This window comes from Vicugna pacos, chromosome 7, assembly GCF_048564905.1.
Source record: "Vicugna pacos chromosome 7, VicPac4, whole genome shotgun sequence".
Lineage (NCBI taxonomy): Eukaryota > Metazoa > Chordata > Mammalia > Artiodactyla > Camelidae > Vicugna > Vicugna pacos.
This window is the reverse complement of record NC_132993.1, coordinates 73,494,354-73,508,956: the sequence shown is the minus strand read 5'-3', so window position 1 is coordinate 73,508,956 and position 14,603 is coordinate 73,494,354. Positions and strand designations below refer to the sequence as shown.

Here is a 14,603-nt window from a genome sequence, read left to right as displayed (position 1 = left end):
AACTACAGAGCTGGCAGAGGCAGTACAAAAGTGATGCAAATTATAGCATGTTCTTGGGATTCCTACATTTTCTCAAAAAGTGATTAATAGCAATTTCATTAACCCACATTTAGCTATCTTCCATCTAAATACCTTCAATTGAGCTAGGAATGTAGGGGATAAAAATGTCAATGATTGATCCCTTTGAGCAATGAGATGAGATAAACTCTATGGATTTGGTCAAATTATAAATTATAAGGAGACTATGGAAGCTTTCATCTTTCCCCAGTTTGATCTTGGTAAAGCCTGATAGTGCTTCATTATCAAGTTTCAGAAGGATGTAAAGTACTGCAGTGTCTCATTCTTTTCCTCATTTGTAAGTGTGTCAATATCAGCTAGTCTTTTCCTCTCAACCGAAGACTTGATGTCCATGGATGGAATGCGGGTTATGACTCTCCTAATGTGAGGACAGCAGCACTGGGTTCAGTGTCTGCTGCTCTCATTTTGAAAAATTGTCACTTTAAAAATGTTCTTTATAGACATGCCTCAGTTCAAAATGTGTGTGTGTGTTTGTGTGTGTGTGAGTGTGCTGATGTCTATGTTTTTATGTGCTAACAAAAAATTGGGGAGATGGGCAAGGAAAATAAATTTACCTTCATTTTACTCACACCTGCTTCTTCCATATGCTTTCCCATTTTGGGGGGAAGTCATTTCTAGGTCTCTAAGACATATTCACAAAAGCACACACATCTATGGATAAGTATGAAGAGGCCATTACTAAGCCACTGCAAGGAGTCAAATTACCATTTCTATACCACACCACCATGGGTCTCAAATATTGGCTAATTTAGTAGAGAAGCGTGAATTTCCTAGCTTTCCTGAGTTTACATAAAGCATTTCATTACAGGATGATTTTTTTTTAGGTTGAACTAGCACTAACGGTATGTCATTTTAATACATTTTGACAGATTGAGTCTCTTATAGTTAACAGCATTTTTAGCTGATCCTCTGAAATGATTCTGAAAGAAAGTGGGTAGTTATCGCCAGCAATTGTCACAAACATCACATGAAGATACAGCAAAGTATTTTTCAACAGTGGCTCTCACCTACAAGCCTTGTAATTTGCATCTTCAAGGTGCCTTACAAAGGGGATATTTTTAATGCATTTGGGAGACAAACCAAGTGGCTCTTCCACTTTTCTTAAATTATATATTTTTAAACCTCAACAATTCCATTTGAAAATAGAATTCAACATTGGGCAGGAGATTGTGTAAAATGGGACAATTGAGTGGTTTTTCACAATCCATATACTATCTTTCCTCAAGTATGAGGGTGAGATTTCCTTTCACTTTCCTCGCTAGGGTAGATTCAGATGCAGAACACCAGTTTTCTGCATCTCTCCATATTGTGCGGAACACAAATGACAGGAAGGTAAGATGCTAATGTTAATAATAATAATCTTATATTTCAATGCTAGTTTCTTTAACAAAGACACAGGCACATATATAGGCTGCATCTGCAAATAAATTTTTTCTAGCTGAGGAATGGAACAAACATTTCCCAGGAAATTTGAATCATAATAATATCCTAGTCTATGTATTTTTATGCATAAAGTTAATGTGATGATTATGAAAAGTACTGGAACAAGTGGAGTCTGTAGCTATCCACGTTTGATCAATTGTCATGTTTAAAAATCCAGATGAACACCCTACAAAATGGTTTATCCAAAACTCTCCTCTGATGTTGGACTATATACTGAGTCTATCTGGAGGACTGGAGCAAACCAGAAGTGCAGTTTCATTCAAATCTGCAATTCGAGTTTAAACTCATTATCAGAATGGCCTTGAAGACGTGTGACGGGCTGACTTGTAATAAATCAGACATTTCTGAATATTTTGTAAGTTTAACCTTTGCCAAACTGACAAAAGCAGCACATTAAATAATAACATCTAATCTTCTGAGGATGCATTCTTTTACAGAAAATGCTTCCCTTCAACCAGGAAAAGCTGCCGACTTCATGGCACACCACTGCAAGGTCATTCTTACTATCTCATCACATTTCCTGACTGTCTGCTTTGTCAAGGACTGTGCTAGAACTTTCACAGCATCTCTTCATTTAATGCTAAAGAGCCTTTGTGGCTAGTATTTTTAACTCCATTTTCTGGAAAGTGAAAGGAAGGTTGAGAAAAGACAGGTAACTCACCCAAGACTACACACCTAGTGCACAGTGTGAAAGTGAAAGGGCTAGCATGACACAGATATATCTGCTTCCCAGTCAAAGTTTATCATGATCTGAAACTGGAGGCACACTAAACACAAAACTTTGCTTTTTAGACAGAGGCACTTTATTTCACTCTCTCAGAAGCTCATCAAAGATCTTTGTCCTAGCTCCTTCGCCAATGGATTAGAAACTGAGACCTTTATCTCCTAATGAGTACAGTAATCAGTGCTTAAGTTCCTTTGTGTTGAATGCCTTGCACCTAGTAGGTACTGTATTAAATTTCACTTGCATACAGATGATACTATCACTGGAAACACTTTCTCCTTATAATCTTGAATTCTCTATTCAAATCACTTTTAAATCAAAATTTCTTCATTCAAATCTGAATATTTTTCCAGAATAAAGTCTTAAAAATTGTGATTTGTATAATCTACATATAAATATTAGGTCTTAGAGGCTAATACTAAAGAATTAGGTTCATGGAAATGCTATTAAATGGGTGGTGTATTTATTAGGAGCAGAACTTAAAATTTTCATATAGATTATGCCACATTCTATACTCCATTCCATTTTTTTCCCTTTATTCTGTGTTTTTGTTAGGTATATATAAGGCTAAGAGTTGACCCAATTCAAACCCAATTTTAAGACAAGTCCTCTTTCTCTTTTCATTCTGTTTCCTTTTCCCTTCTTCTTCCTACCTTTGTCTTGCCACCCGGATCAAAATAACATTTTCACTACTGCACAAATGATGGATGCTATTTCATCAACTGAAATTTGATTAGTGGAATAAGAAATGTTTATTATCAAATATATTTTTCTTTGCTCCATTTTCTCTAAAAAATAGCAAAAGACTTAAAACAATGATAAACACATTGAGTTTTAAAAGTTCTCCTAAAAAGCCAATTCTGAATCTTATTCTTTGTCTGATAAACTGTATTTTCATCTTGGTAAATATTACACTGGAAGAATAAAAGACTGAACTCAATAATATTTGGCTGCATGAAACATAATAATCTTTTGAAGATGGTAAACAAGGCCCAGGTAAATATTTTAGAGTCTTCTGAGCAATTCAAGATGTCTGTGGGTGTCAGAGTTCCAAAAGAAGTTGTCACACATGTTCACGGCCAATAATAACATAGAGATCATTGGCTGTATTTTATGTATTTTTAAAAACTAACATTAGTTTTTTAGAGGAATATAGACTGATTACATTTTACATTGGGGTCAATAAAATCCTCAGAATGATTACATCATTTTCTCAAAGACTTTCTCTTCCCTCTATATCATCATTTCAAAAGGAAGAGCTATTAAAGGCAATGACAGGATATTTCTAATTGATGATGAACAGAAGAAATTTTTTAACTCAAGACTTCCATGGTGTTACTATTTTTTTCTATTTATACATCAGGAATCTACATAAAAATTATTGTCATTGACCTCTATAGTGGTTAACTGTTTCCTAAATAATACTCCTAAAATTTTTGCTCAGCATATGACTATATGAGTTTCCCTTCATATTATCTTTCATATGTTTAGACAACATTTAAAAAAGAAGTTTTATTATAAATACTATGGGTGTGTGTTGCATACTGTTTTGTCTAAAACTTATTTTCTGTCTGGGGATTGAACTAGAATCTTGTGCAGACACAAGAAAAAACATATAAAATACTCATTTTATCTGCTATTATAATACAAATCACAGAAAGTAACCCTAGACCAGATTTCATGACTAGTTGGGATATGCTGAGCCTAGAATGAGTAGCATTAGGCTGGTACTGCCTCATACCAAAAAGCCAGCTATGCTTTTCTTTTCATTAAATTTCTCAAATATTTTATCTTCTTTTAATAAATGAAAGTTTTAAATTTGTTGTAAATGGTAATTGGTGATTTACTTAAAACTTCAGGAGATACAGAAATAGCAACATAAGAAGAAACAGATTGTGTGTCTTGTTTAAAATTTAAAAGCAAATTCAGCCTTGACAAAGATATAGGAAACCATGTATAGCCATGACATTTTTCAGATGTGATTTTCAGTTACAAAAGCTTGCTTTTAAAAATCTATTATTTAAGATGGCATAGCATTCACTGCCATTCAGGAAGATGGTAGTAAACAAATAGGTTCTTGTTGTCATTTTTGTTTTTCGCCAAAGCAATAGCAGTCTCTTTTATGTCACTAACTAAACTGACTCCCAAACAAAGAAGTAGTTTAATGGGATTCCCACAGCATGTCAATCCAGATTAACCCTGTGGCAGCTCTTCTTTATGGAATATTTACCCTCTGGAATAGTGGATTTTTGGCTGAGAAACTTATAAAACAAATACTATTTGTAAAAGTATGCTTCTTTTTTTCAACCAATGCCTGTTTATATATTGGCGGTGGTATGGGATAATGGCAATGGCTTTGCAGGGTCACAAAGCCATGAGATCTTGGGACTGTTAATTTGCTCAAGGGTATCTTGGAATATCATCTATAAAATGGGGGTACCTCAAATGCTTTAAAGGGTGGTTATGATTTAATATATGTAAAGTAGGCACCATGGCAAATTAGTTAAGAGCAAGGACATTTAGAGCCAGACTATGTCCCATGAAAGAATGAATCTTGTCAGTTTTGTTGACTGCTGTATTCCCAGGGTTTAATAAAATGGTTCCTAGTACATAGTATGTGCCCCAAAAATATGTGTTGAATAAATGGAATCAAATCATCCTGGCTTTGTCAACTCGTGGTTATACGACCAAGAGTAGGCTTCTTACTTCTATAAGCCTCAGTTTCCTAAAGTGAGAATTAAAGGAGCATAGTGTAAATGCTTACCGTATTAGCTATTAATGTTAAGTAAGCTGAACACAGCCTCAAAAGAGTAGGCACTCAATACGTGGCAACGATTATTACTAACTTGAATTTATAATTAATATACTGTCTATTAAAAAAGATACTATTAATGAAGATATTATGAGTTAAGGAAACTACTGGCTTTAAACAATATTATGCATTTGAAAGTTTTTTAAAATTGTTAAACATATGACATTATTAATGATTTAAAGCATGTTTGGAAAAGTGAATTCATTCACAATTTAAAATTCTGTTGCTTAAAAATGCATTCTCAGTCACCTTTTCCCATTAAAAGTCATTGTAAGGGATAAAAGGAACCTGCTTTTATCATTTACCAATGGGAGCAGTTCTGAAGAGTGTGGGAAATAGAGTTGGCCCACATGTTCAGTATGAGAACAATGACAAAAAAACCCCCTCATCTTCTAAAAGCAAGACTTGTAAAGTACCAAGACATATGAACTATTTTGCAAAACTGAGTAAATCAATAAATATTTTAAAACATTATTGTACAGAGGACAAAAAATGAAGTTACTTATTACCCTAATTCAAATCGCACTCTCTCTCTGTATATATAGGTATGTATTTTAAAATACACACTTCAATGAACACTTCAGCATAGGCAGAGCTCCCCTCTTCTACTCAAATGAATATAGAAATATATGTAAATACAGATATTTAAATCTTATACATAGAACCACAGGGTCCCTCTCCTTTGTTTCAGTTATCTTCTGTTTTATCACCATCTTCATTTCACAGGAGACAGAATTCAATAAAGTGTAATGAGGATGTGTTACCTACCAGGGGAGACATCCATTATTCTAAGTGACTCTCACAGTATTTGTGCAGAAGGAAGTTTCCACTGATGTCAGCTCTCCTTACCTCACAAATCTCACTGATGTCCCTTCTCTTCCACCCTTCCTTCTGTCTGCTTTACCTTCCTCTTACCCTGCATTTCCCTTTTATCTTCTTTCTTTACTATGGCTTTGCTTCTGGACTGCAAACTTGTATATTACAAATATTATTTGTTCTATAGGTGAATTGGCCAGAAGTTCCAGGACACATCATGGCTTGGTCCCTAAGACAATCCTTTTGCCCCGCCATACTCTGCCTCCTGTCACTGTACCCTGCTCTCCCAAGGAGCTTTAACAGTAGAGAGTTTATTCACATGAGAATTCACTGTGATATCAACAGAGATAGCCAGCAAAGATACCCAGATATCAAGGACACTGGGTTGAGATGTTGATTTTGTCAAGTGTAGTTAGGAAGAAAAGGAGCATTCCAGAGCAAAGAGTGACAGCAATGGGTAGAAAATTAGTGAAAACTAAGAGAGAAGCACAGCGGAGTGAAATATAGGCCAGAGAGAAAAGAGTATGCATCACAGGGTGTGATGGTGTGCAAATGAGGGACTGGAGGAAAAAGACACTGACCCCTCCCTGCTCTGTTATACCTGAACTTATCACACTGAGTCTGGGGAGTCAAAGTAAGCTTTTTGAAGGAAGAAAAGATGGATCTCAAACTGGTCCAGGATGAAGGGTGGGTGGGAGAATGCCTCCATTCTGTGAGCAACCTCTTTAAGCAGGCATTTGCCCGTGCCTCCTATTAATCACCCTCCCATCGCATGCTCACTCCAGCCCTTAATCCAGGCTTCTTTCTTCTCGACCTCTGCTTGAGTCCCCCCCCCCCCCAGTATAAGCATTCTTGCTGCAAATGAAACTGTCTCCTCCTTTTTGTCTTAATATTTCAACTCAACCCACCTCTCTGTTCCTAATACTATCCATTCATCCTTCCCTGCAGTAATAGGAAGAAGGTAAACAAACAAAACCCTCTCCTTGTCTTTCAAAAGCACTAATGATCAAGCAAAATGAAACTAAGTCATCATTTCAGAGGAGTCACCAACTAACACCTACTTCCCCAGGGGGGTCTTCTCATCATCCCTCACACACCCAGGGACTGGGCTTTGTAATAACAGTTCCGATACCTGGAATGCTCTATCTACCTATTGCCAACTTTACCTTCCCTGTGACGCTTCCTTTTATTACTTATGTCTCCACTAGGTGTACCCTTCTCGGAATAGTATCACAACATTCAGAAGTCAACTGCTTACTAGTTATTTCACTATTCCTCTTCTTCTCTCTTCTTCAACTTGACAATCAATTTAAGAGCAGAGACAAAATCTTATGAATCTTTGAATTCTGATATTGGATGATTCACTAGAGTATTAGTAGAATCATTTTGGTCACTTCCTCCTAGTCCTGACAGAGCCTCATCATTTACTATTTACCATGAACACAACTTTTGTCTTACAAAGTCTCTTTTCTCCACAATCCCCAAATCTGACACAGTCAAAAGAGAAAAGTTTGTTTTATAATCACAAAAAAGAAGATCTTTATATTGCATTATTGGAAACACTGAAGGGAAACAGTTCTTTAATCAACGTCCATGCTGGTTGTCTTTTATTATTTCCACATAGTCTTACTCCCCTGTATTATATAATAAAAATGTGCATGCTATCAGTCTCCTTGTTCTAAACATCAAATGTTCTGAACACCAATGTGTGACCTCTAGGGTTTATATTTTCTGGTCTGCAATGGTGATATGCTGTGCCTATCAATAACAAAATTATGCTTTTAGATATAAATTTTTTTGAACACCAAAAAATTCTGTACTACTTTCTCTTTTCCAATTAATTGATAAAAGATGTCTTTGGGTCATTGATTAGAGCAATAAGAAATATATGAGATTCCTATTCTTTTTTTAAACTTATAAGATTTGTTAAAAGGTGAATGGTGGCAATTTATTTTCTGCAAAACACTGCATTTCTCATCCATGTTGGAGTCAAGCAGAGCACCAAGTAATTACCTGCTTATGTATTCCCTTAGCCACAAGGATCAAAGTTTCCACCTTCATGTGAGAATTAAATATTAGCATGTGGTAACATTTCAATTTCACGACTGAGTTCTGCCTATGGAGATCCAAGTCACAAATCACTCCACGTTGGGAAAGTGAATCTAGTTTTAATATGTTTCTTGAATAGTCAGAGTTTACATATTTTTATTTACTGTCCGCACTGAAAACTCAGATGCTACTAATTTTTCTCTTTGAGTCTCCTACAACTTTGAGGGACTAGAGTTGTTGTTCATTTACAATATTTTTCATTTTTATACCTTCTAACAAACATTTTCATTGTCTTATGGCATCAACAATTTAATTCTGTACTACAAGCTTCAATTTATAGGAGTTAATAAAGTTGTTTTGCTCCTAGAAACTAAAGAAAAGGAAACCTAGATAATGTTGTTAATAAAATAAATAAAAAACTCAGTTTGGGGAAAAAAGTCCCAAAAGAAAGAAAAGATTAGGTTGAGTATATATCACCAGAAAGTTCAGAATTAGCATTTCAGTTTCCCTGGCAAGTCATAAAAACGGTAAGCAACAAACAGAACGAAATTTAATAAAAATAAGTATGATAAACTATACAAAACACACGATTTTATTAACACCTGACCTCAGGGTCAAATTCCTAAAATGTTTTCTTTTGTGACCAGCAAGTATTTTGCTCTCAGTAGCTGCATCCTATTAAACCACTGGGCAAGATAGTGGAGGTCTCCAGCAATCTGATTTAAAAGATGGGGATTCTCTCATTTGAACTGCATGGAGGTCTTAGAAGAGTACAGCAAGCATTTCCCCATGATAAGTATACTATTTCTAACTTAATAATAATATCACATGGAGATTTGCCTTTACAGTCATGACTGCAACAAATTTTGCAATGAAATTGTTTAATTCATTCTTTGATTGATGGCTATAATCTAGGATCTTTTAATTGTATTAAGACACTATCTCATTATTCTCTCACAAAGAAAGAAGTTAATAACACTAACAGTGAAATGCAGTATTTTACTTTGACCACGTCTCCAGTTGCTCCATCATTTACACGCTGCTATGATCTTTATGGAAATGTTCAGAGAAATGTGTGAAACTCACTCAATGAAGTAGACTTCACCCTTCTCTGTGTAGGCCATTTCCCAGTTATCAGGCAATGGGTCTGATTCCTCACTCTCTTCAGGTTTCGTTGGTTTTGCATCCTCCATCTGCTCCTTTGGCTCCTCAGGCTGACTATATACTGGTGCAGGATAAGGCTGGGAGGGTGTCTCCCCTGAGGCACCTGCACTCTTGGCTTCATGTTCACTGGATTCTAAAAGAGAATAAGAGCACATGGTTAGTCACTCTAGCCACTGTAATCTCTGAGTGAGTGTGGATTATGCTGCATCAGGGAATGAGCTGTACAAAGGCTAATAGGAAAGGCATATGGCAAACAGCTCTGAAAATTATCAGTAGGCCTTGGGTCCCACTTTCACTCATCATTCTTGTCAATCTTTCAATTAGGTATTGCTGATGACTAAATCAGAGGACTGTTTCACAGCACAGGAGTCGTAGGCAGAGTAAATACTCCCTAAGGATGTCCATGTCCTATGCCCTGGAACACGTGCCTGTTACCTTACAAGGCAAAAGAGGATCTACAGATCTAATTGAATTAAAGACCTTGCATTTGGGAGATTATCTTCAATTATTCAGGAGGGTTCACTGTAGTGACAAGGGCCTTTACATGTGAAAGAGGAAAGCAGAAAAGGATTGTGAGAGGGAGATGTAAATACTGACAAATGGCCAAAGAGATGTACTGTTGCTGGCTTTGAAGACAGAAGAATGGGACAATCACAAGCTAAGAAACGTGGGTGGCCTTTAGAAGCTGGCAAGGCAAAAGAATAGTCTTGATATCTTAATTTTTAGCCCAGTGAGACCCTTGTCAGATTTCTAACATATAGAACTATAAGGTAATAAATATGTATTGTGTTAAGCCATTAAGTGTGTGGTAATTTGTTATAGCAGAAATAGAAAGCTAATACAACAGAATGAAAACTAAAAGAGATATATACCTTGAGAGAAATGATAAAAGACTTGGAAGACAGACCCAAGGGTACCAACATGCAAATGGTATGAGCTCCAGAATGAGGAAAAGGAACACATGGAGAAGAAATAATAACTCAATAAAAAGTTGAAAGTTACCAAAGATGAAGAAACACTTGAATGTGAAGACTAAAATGGTTCACTGACTCTGAGGCCAAATCATTAAAGACCCCTAAACAAATGTAGGTGAAATTTCCAAACTCAAATGTTAAAAAGCATCTTTAGCAGATTCTACACTGAAGAAACTTACCAAAAAGAAAGGAACAGAAGATCATCAGACCTTTTATCTGTAATACTCTAAGCTCAAAGTCAGTAAGGTAACATCTATAGTACTTTGAGAGGGGAAAAAAAGTACAGCAACTCAAGAACTTTTAATTCTACCAAAATATTCTTCATCTAACTAGGCAAAAGAAAGTCACTTCTTAACATGCAAAAGTTCTGAATGTAAATTACCCATGTATCCTACTTGAAGACAGCATTTGAGGAATTATTCTAACCATATCATAATGGTTAAATCAGAGCATTGATCTCAAAATAAGGAAAGAAAAGGAGGAAATAAAAATTGAGATGAAAAATCCTGGGCAATATAGTTGAATGTAAATGGAGGGTGATCTTATTTCTGCAAAATTATAGTATGTGTTAAAGTAAGATTCTTGAAAGAGAAGAATATATTATATGGAAAACCTATTATTAACATGGGTTTTAAATCTTTCCTTGGGAAATCTCAGGTTCAGAGAAGTTTTCTACAAGGTAAGATGGTGGCTGGGAGAGAAATTCAGCACCACTGTTGGTCTGGGGTGTGGCATGGTGGTGGTAAGAAGAGGGAGACCGTGGAAAAGATCAAGGGAACCAAAAGCAGAGGGGGCCTGCGGAGTAGTTTGGAGCCCTGGGAGGAATGTTTCCTGTAGAGTGGCTCCAAACCTCTATTGAAGAGTTAAGAGTAGAGAAATGGTACATTTGGCAAATACTACTCCCAAGACTTCCCTGGGGCATGGATGTCATGCAGAAGTCCAAGTTTGCTCCAGTGGAGACCTGAAAAGTCGCTAAGAATAGGGAAACAGTTTGTCTGCTGTGAGGGCCACTATGGCTTCTTCACAGCAGAAGGTGTGGTGGGGACAGCTTAAGCCAAAAACTGGAAGGACAGCACTACTGACACACAGTGTCAACGTGACAAGGAAGCCATCTTGGAAATGGTGCTGGAAAAGGTGCTAATAATTACTATTCAAAGAGTAACCTAAGTTGCAGAGTAATATACACACACTGTTAATTCAACTTTTTTAAACTAAGCAAACATCAAACTAGATATAGGCATATAATTTTGTTTGTAACTATATGAACATGAAAACAGGATGGAAGGATGTACAACAGATTGTGAATTTTGATTACCTAAAAACAGTTAACTTGGATGGGAGTTGGAGTTTTTTTTTTTTAAATGTATCTTTGCATTAGTTGGCTGTTATTTTTGTAACTTTAAAAATTAATAAAGGTAATTTACCTAGGAGTAAAGCTAACCAAGGAGATGAAAGACTTGTACATGAAAAAGTATAAAACACTGATGAAGGAAATTAAAGAAGACTTAAAAAAATGGAAAGATATCCCATGCTCCTGGATTGGAAGAATCAATATTGTTAAAATGGGCACACTGCCCAAGGCAATCTACAGATTTAATACAACCCCTATCAAATTACCAGGACATACATCAGAACTAGAACAAATCATAATACAATTTATATGGAACCACAAAAGACCTAGAATTGCAAAAACATTACTGAAGAAAAAGAAAGAGGCTGGAGGAATAACTCTCCAAGACTTCAGACAATACAGTCATCAAGACAGCATGGTATTGGTACAAAAACTGACATATGGACCAATGGAACAGAATAGAGAGCCCAGAAATGAACCCACAAACTTTTGGTCAACTAATCTTTGACAAAGGAGGCAAGAATATACAATGGAATAGAGACAGTCTCTTCAGCAAATGGTGTTGGGAAAATTAGACAGCAGCATGTAAAGCAATGAAGCTAGAACACTCCCTTACACCATACACAAAAATAAACTCAAAATGGATCAAAGACTTAAACATAAGACAAGATACAATAAACCTCCTAGAAGAAAATAAAGGCAAAACATTATCTCACATACATCTCAAAAATGTTCTCCTAGAACAGTCTACCCAAGCAGCAGAAATAAAAGCAAGAATAAACAAATGGAACCTAATTAAACTTACAAGCTTCTGCACAGCAAAGGAAACCGTAAGTAAAACAAAACGACAACCTACAGAATGGGAGAAAACTTTTGCAAATGAAACCGACAAAGGCTTATATTTTCTCCAGAATATATAAGCAGCTCATACAACTTAATAAGAAAAAAACAAACAACCCAATCCAAAAATGGGCAGAAGACCTACACAAGCAATTCTCCAAGGAAGACATACAAATGATCAAAAGGCACATGAAAAAATGCTCAATATCACTAATTATCAGAGAAATGCAAATCAAAACTACAATGAGGTATCACCTCACACCAGTCAGAATGGCCATCATTCAAAAGTCCACAAATGACAAATGTTGGAGAGGCGGTGGAGAAAAGGGAACCCTCCTACACTGCTGGTGGGAATGCAGTTTGGTGCAGCCACTGTGGAAAACAGTATGGAGATTCCTCAAAAGACTAGGAATAGACTTACTGTATGACCCAGGAGTCCTGCTCCTGGGCATATATCCAGAAGGAACCCTACTTCAAAATGACACCTGCACCCCAATGTTCATAGCAGCACTATTTACAATAGCCAAGACGTGGAAACAGCCTAAATGTCCATCGACAGATGACTGCATAAAGAAGCTGTGGTATATTTATACAATGGAATACTATTCAGACATAAAAACCGACAACATAATGCCATTTGCAGCAACATGGATGCTCCTGGAGAATGTCATTCTAAGCGAAGTAACCCAGAAAGAGAAAGAAAAATACCATATGAGATCACTCATATGCAGAATCTAAAACAAACAAACAAACAAAAACAATACAAAACAGAAACAAATTCATAGACATAGAATACAAACTTGTGGTTGCCAGGGGGATGGGTGGTGGGAAGGGACTAGGATTTCAAAATGTAGAATAGATAAACAAGACTGTACTGTGTAGCACAGGGAAATACATACAGGATCTTGTGGTGGTTCACAGTGAAAGAGAATGTGACAATGAATGTATGTATGTTTACATATAACTGAAAAATTGTGTTCTACACTGGAATTTGACACAACAGTGTTAAATGACTATAACTCAATAAAAATGTTTATAAAAAAATTAATAAAGGTAATTTAAAGTGAGTAAAGTAGAATGTCCTCTTTGTCTCAATTAACGACTTGTATCAATTTTTCCCCACATGCATCAGTCTCAGAGAGCAATTTGAAAGCATCTTTAGGAATTGGGAAATGCAAGAACACTTTACAGGTTTTCATTGGTTTGCCCTTCAAAAGAAGATTTTATGACAATAACATGGTCCTTAGTGCTGCAGTCTCCCAGCAGATTCTTCACACAGATTTGACCTTTGTAAATTGTGCAAAAAAGGAGGAGCAGAAGAAGGTACCACTGTTCTCTTTAGATTCTTTTTCCTGTACCTTATCACAACATGTAATTTCTAATACATGAAACACACTGTTCTCAGGTATTTCCAAGTGTCATGTTCCATTTGAGAAGTTAAAATGTAGGGTCATGCTCTGAACATACTCATTTATTCAATAGTCCCTTAATATTTATTAAGCACTCAATTGGTGTCAGGCACTGAGGACAGAAGAGTGAACAAAAGAGGCATGATCCTTGCTCTCACGGAACTCAAAATGTGTCAACATGTGTAGTCTTTAAACAATTTTAAGTGTAATGAGGGCCACCAAAAGGAAAGATGAGAGCATATGCATTCACCTAATCTTAGATGAAGAATTAAGGAAAGCCCTTTTTCCAACATGCTATCAAATCTGAGACTTGAAAAAGGAGTCAAGAAACTTCTTTCAAAGGTAGGTAGGGGAGAAAAAAATAGATAAGCAAAGACTGGCTTAGGCCTTAGAAGGCATGCTAAGCATTTAGGACTGTAATCTGAGAGCAATGAGAAGGTACTGATGTATCTTAATCAAAGGGACGACACAGTTAGATTTTCAACCTCACAAAGATCCCCTTAACTATTCTAGGGGTTTGATAGTGTTTGTGATCTAGGCAAGAGATCATGGTGGCATGGCATGGAAAGAAGTGAACTGAAAAATATTTATAATGTGGATTTGGTATGATCAAAAATGAAAAACTGGAGGAGAGAGGGCATTGCTTAATGGTAGAGTATGTGAGGTCCTGGGCTCAATCCTCAGTACCTCCATTAAAAAAAAAAAAAAGAATTACCTTAAAAGAAACTGGAAAGATAAGGAAAAATGAGAAATCATGATAAACCCAGTGGGTGGCAAAGCAATTCACTGAGTTAGGAAACATGAGAGGAGGAGCAGGATTCTGTAGGGAGTTGGGGAGATGTGGATATAATTTGAGGCACAGGAGATAGAGGTCCATGCCAAACTCACAACGGAGATGTCAAGTCAGAGAATTCTTGGCTGGAGAGAATCAACTAGAAAGACA

At 36.3% G+C, this 14,603-nt stretch overlaps 1 protein-coding gene across 2 annotated transcripts in view; it reads right to left on the bottom strand.

Moving 5' to 3' along the window:
* MAGI2 (membrane associated guanylate kinase, WW and PDZ domain containing 2) overlaps nucleotides 1-14,603 on the bottom strand; it is a 1,098,388-nt gene that overhangs the window by 378,711 nt on the left and 705,074 nt on the right. For both annotated transcript variants that reach the window (XM_072965145.1, XM_072965146.1), the window contains exon 5: nucleotides 9,009-9,219. In XM_072965145.1, coding sequence (XP_072821246.1) covers nucleotides 9,009-9,219 — 211 coding nt within the window. The remainder of the gene's footprint in view (nucleotides 1-9,008; nucleotides 9,220-14,603) is intronic.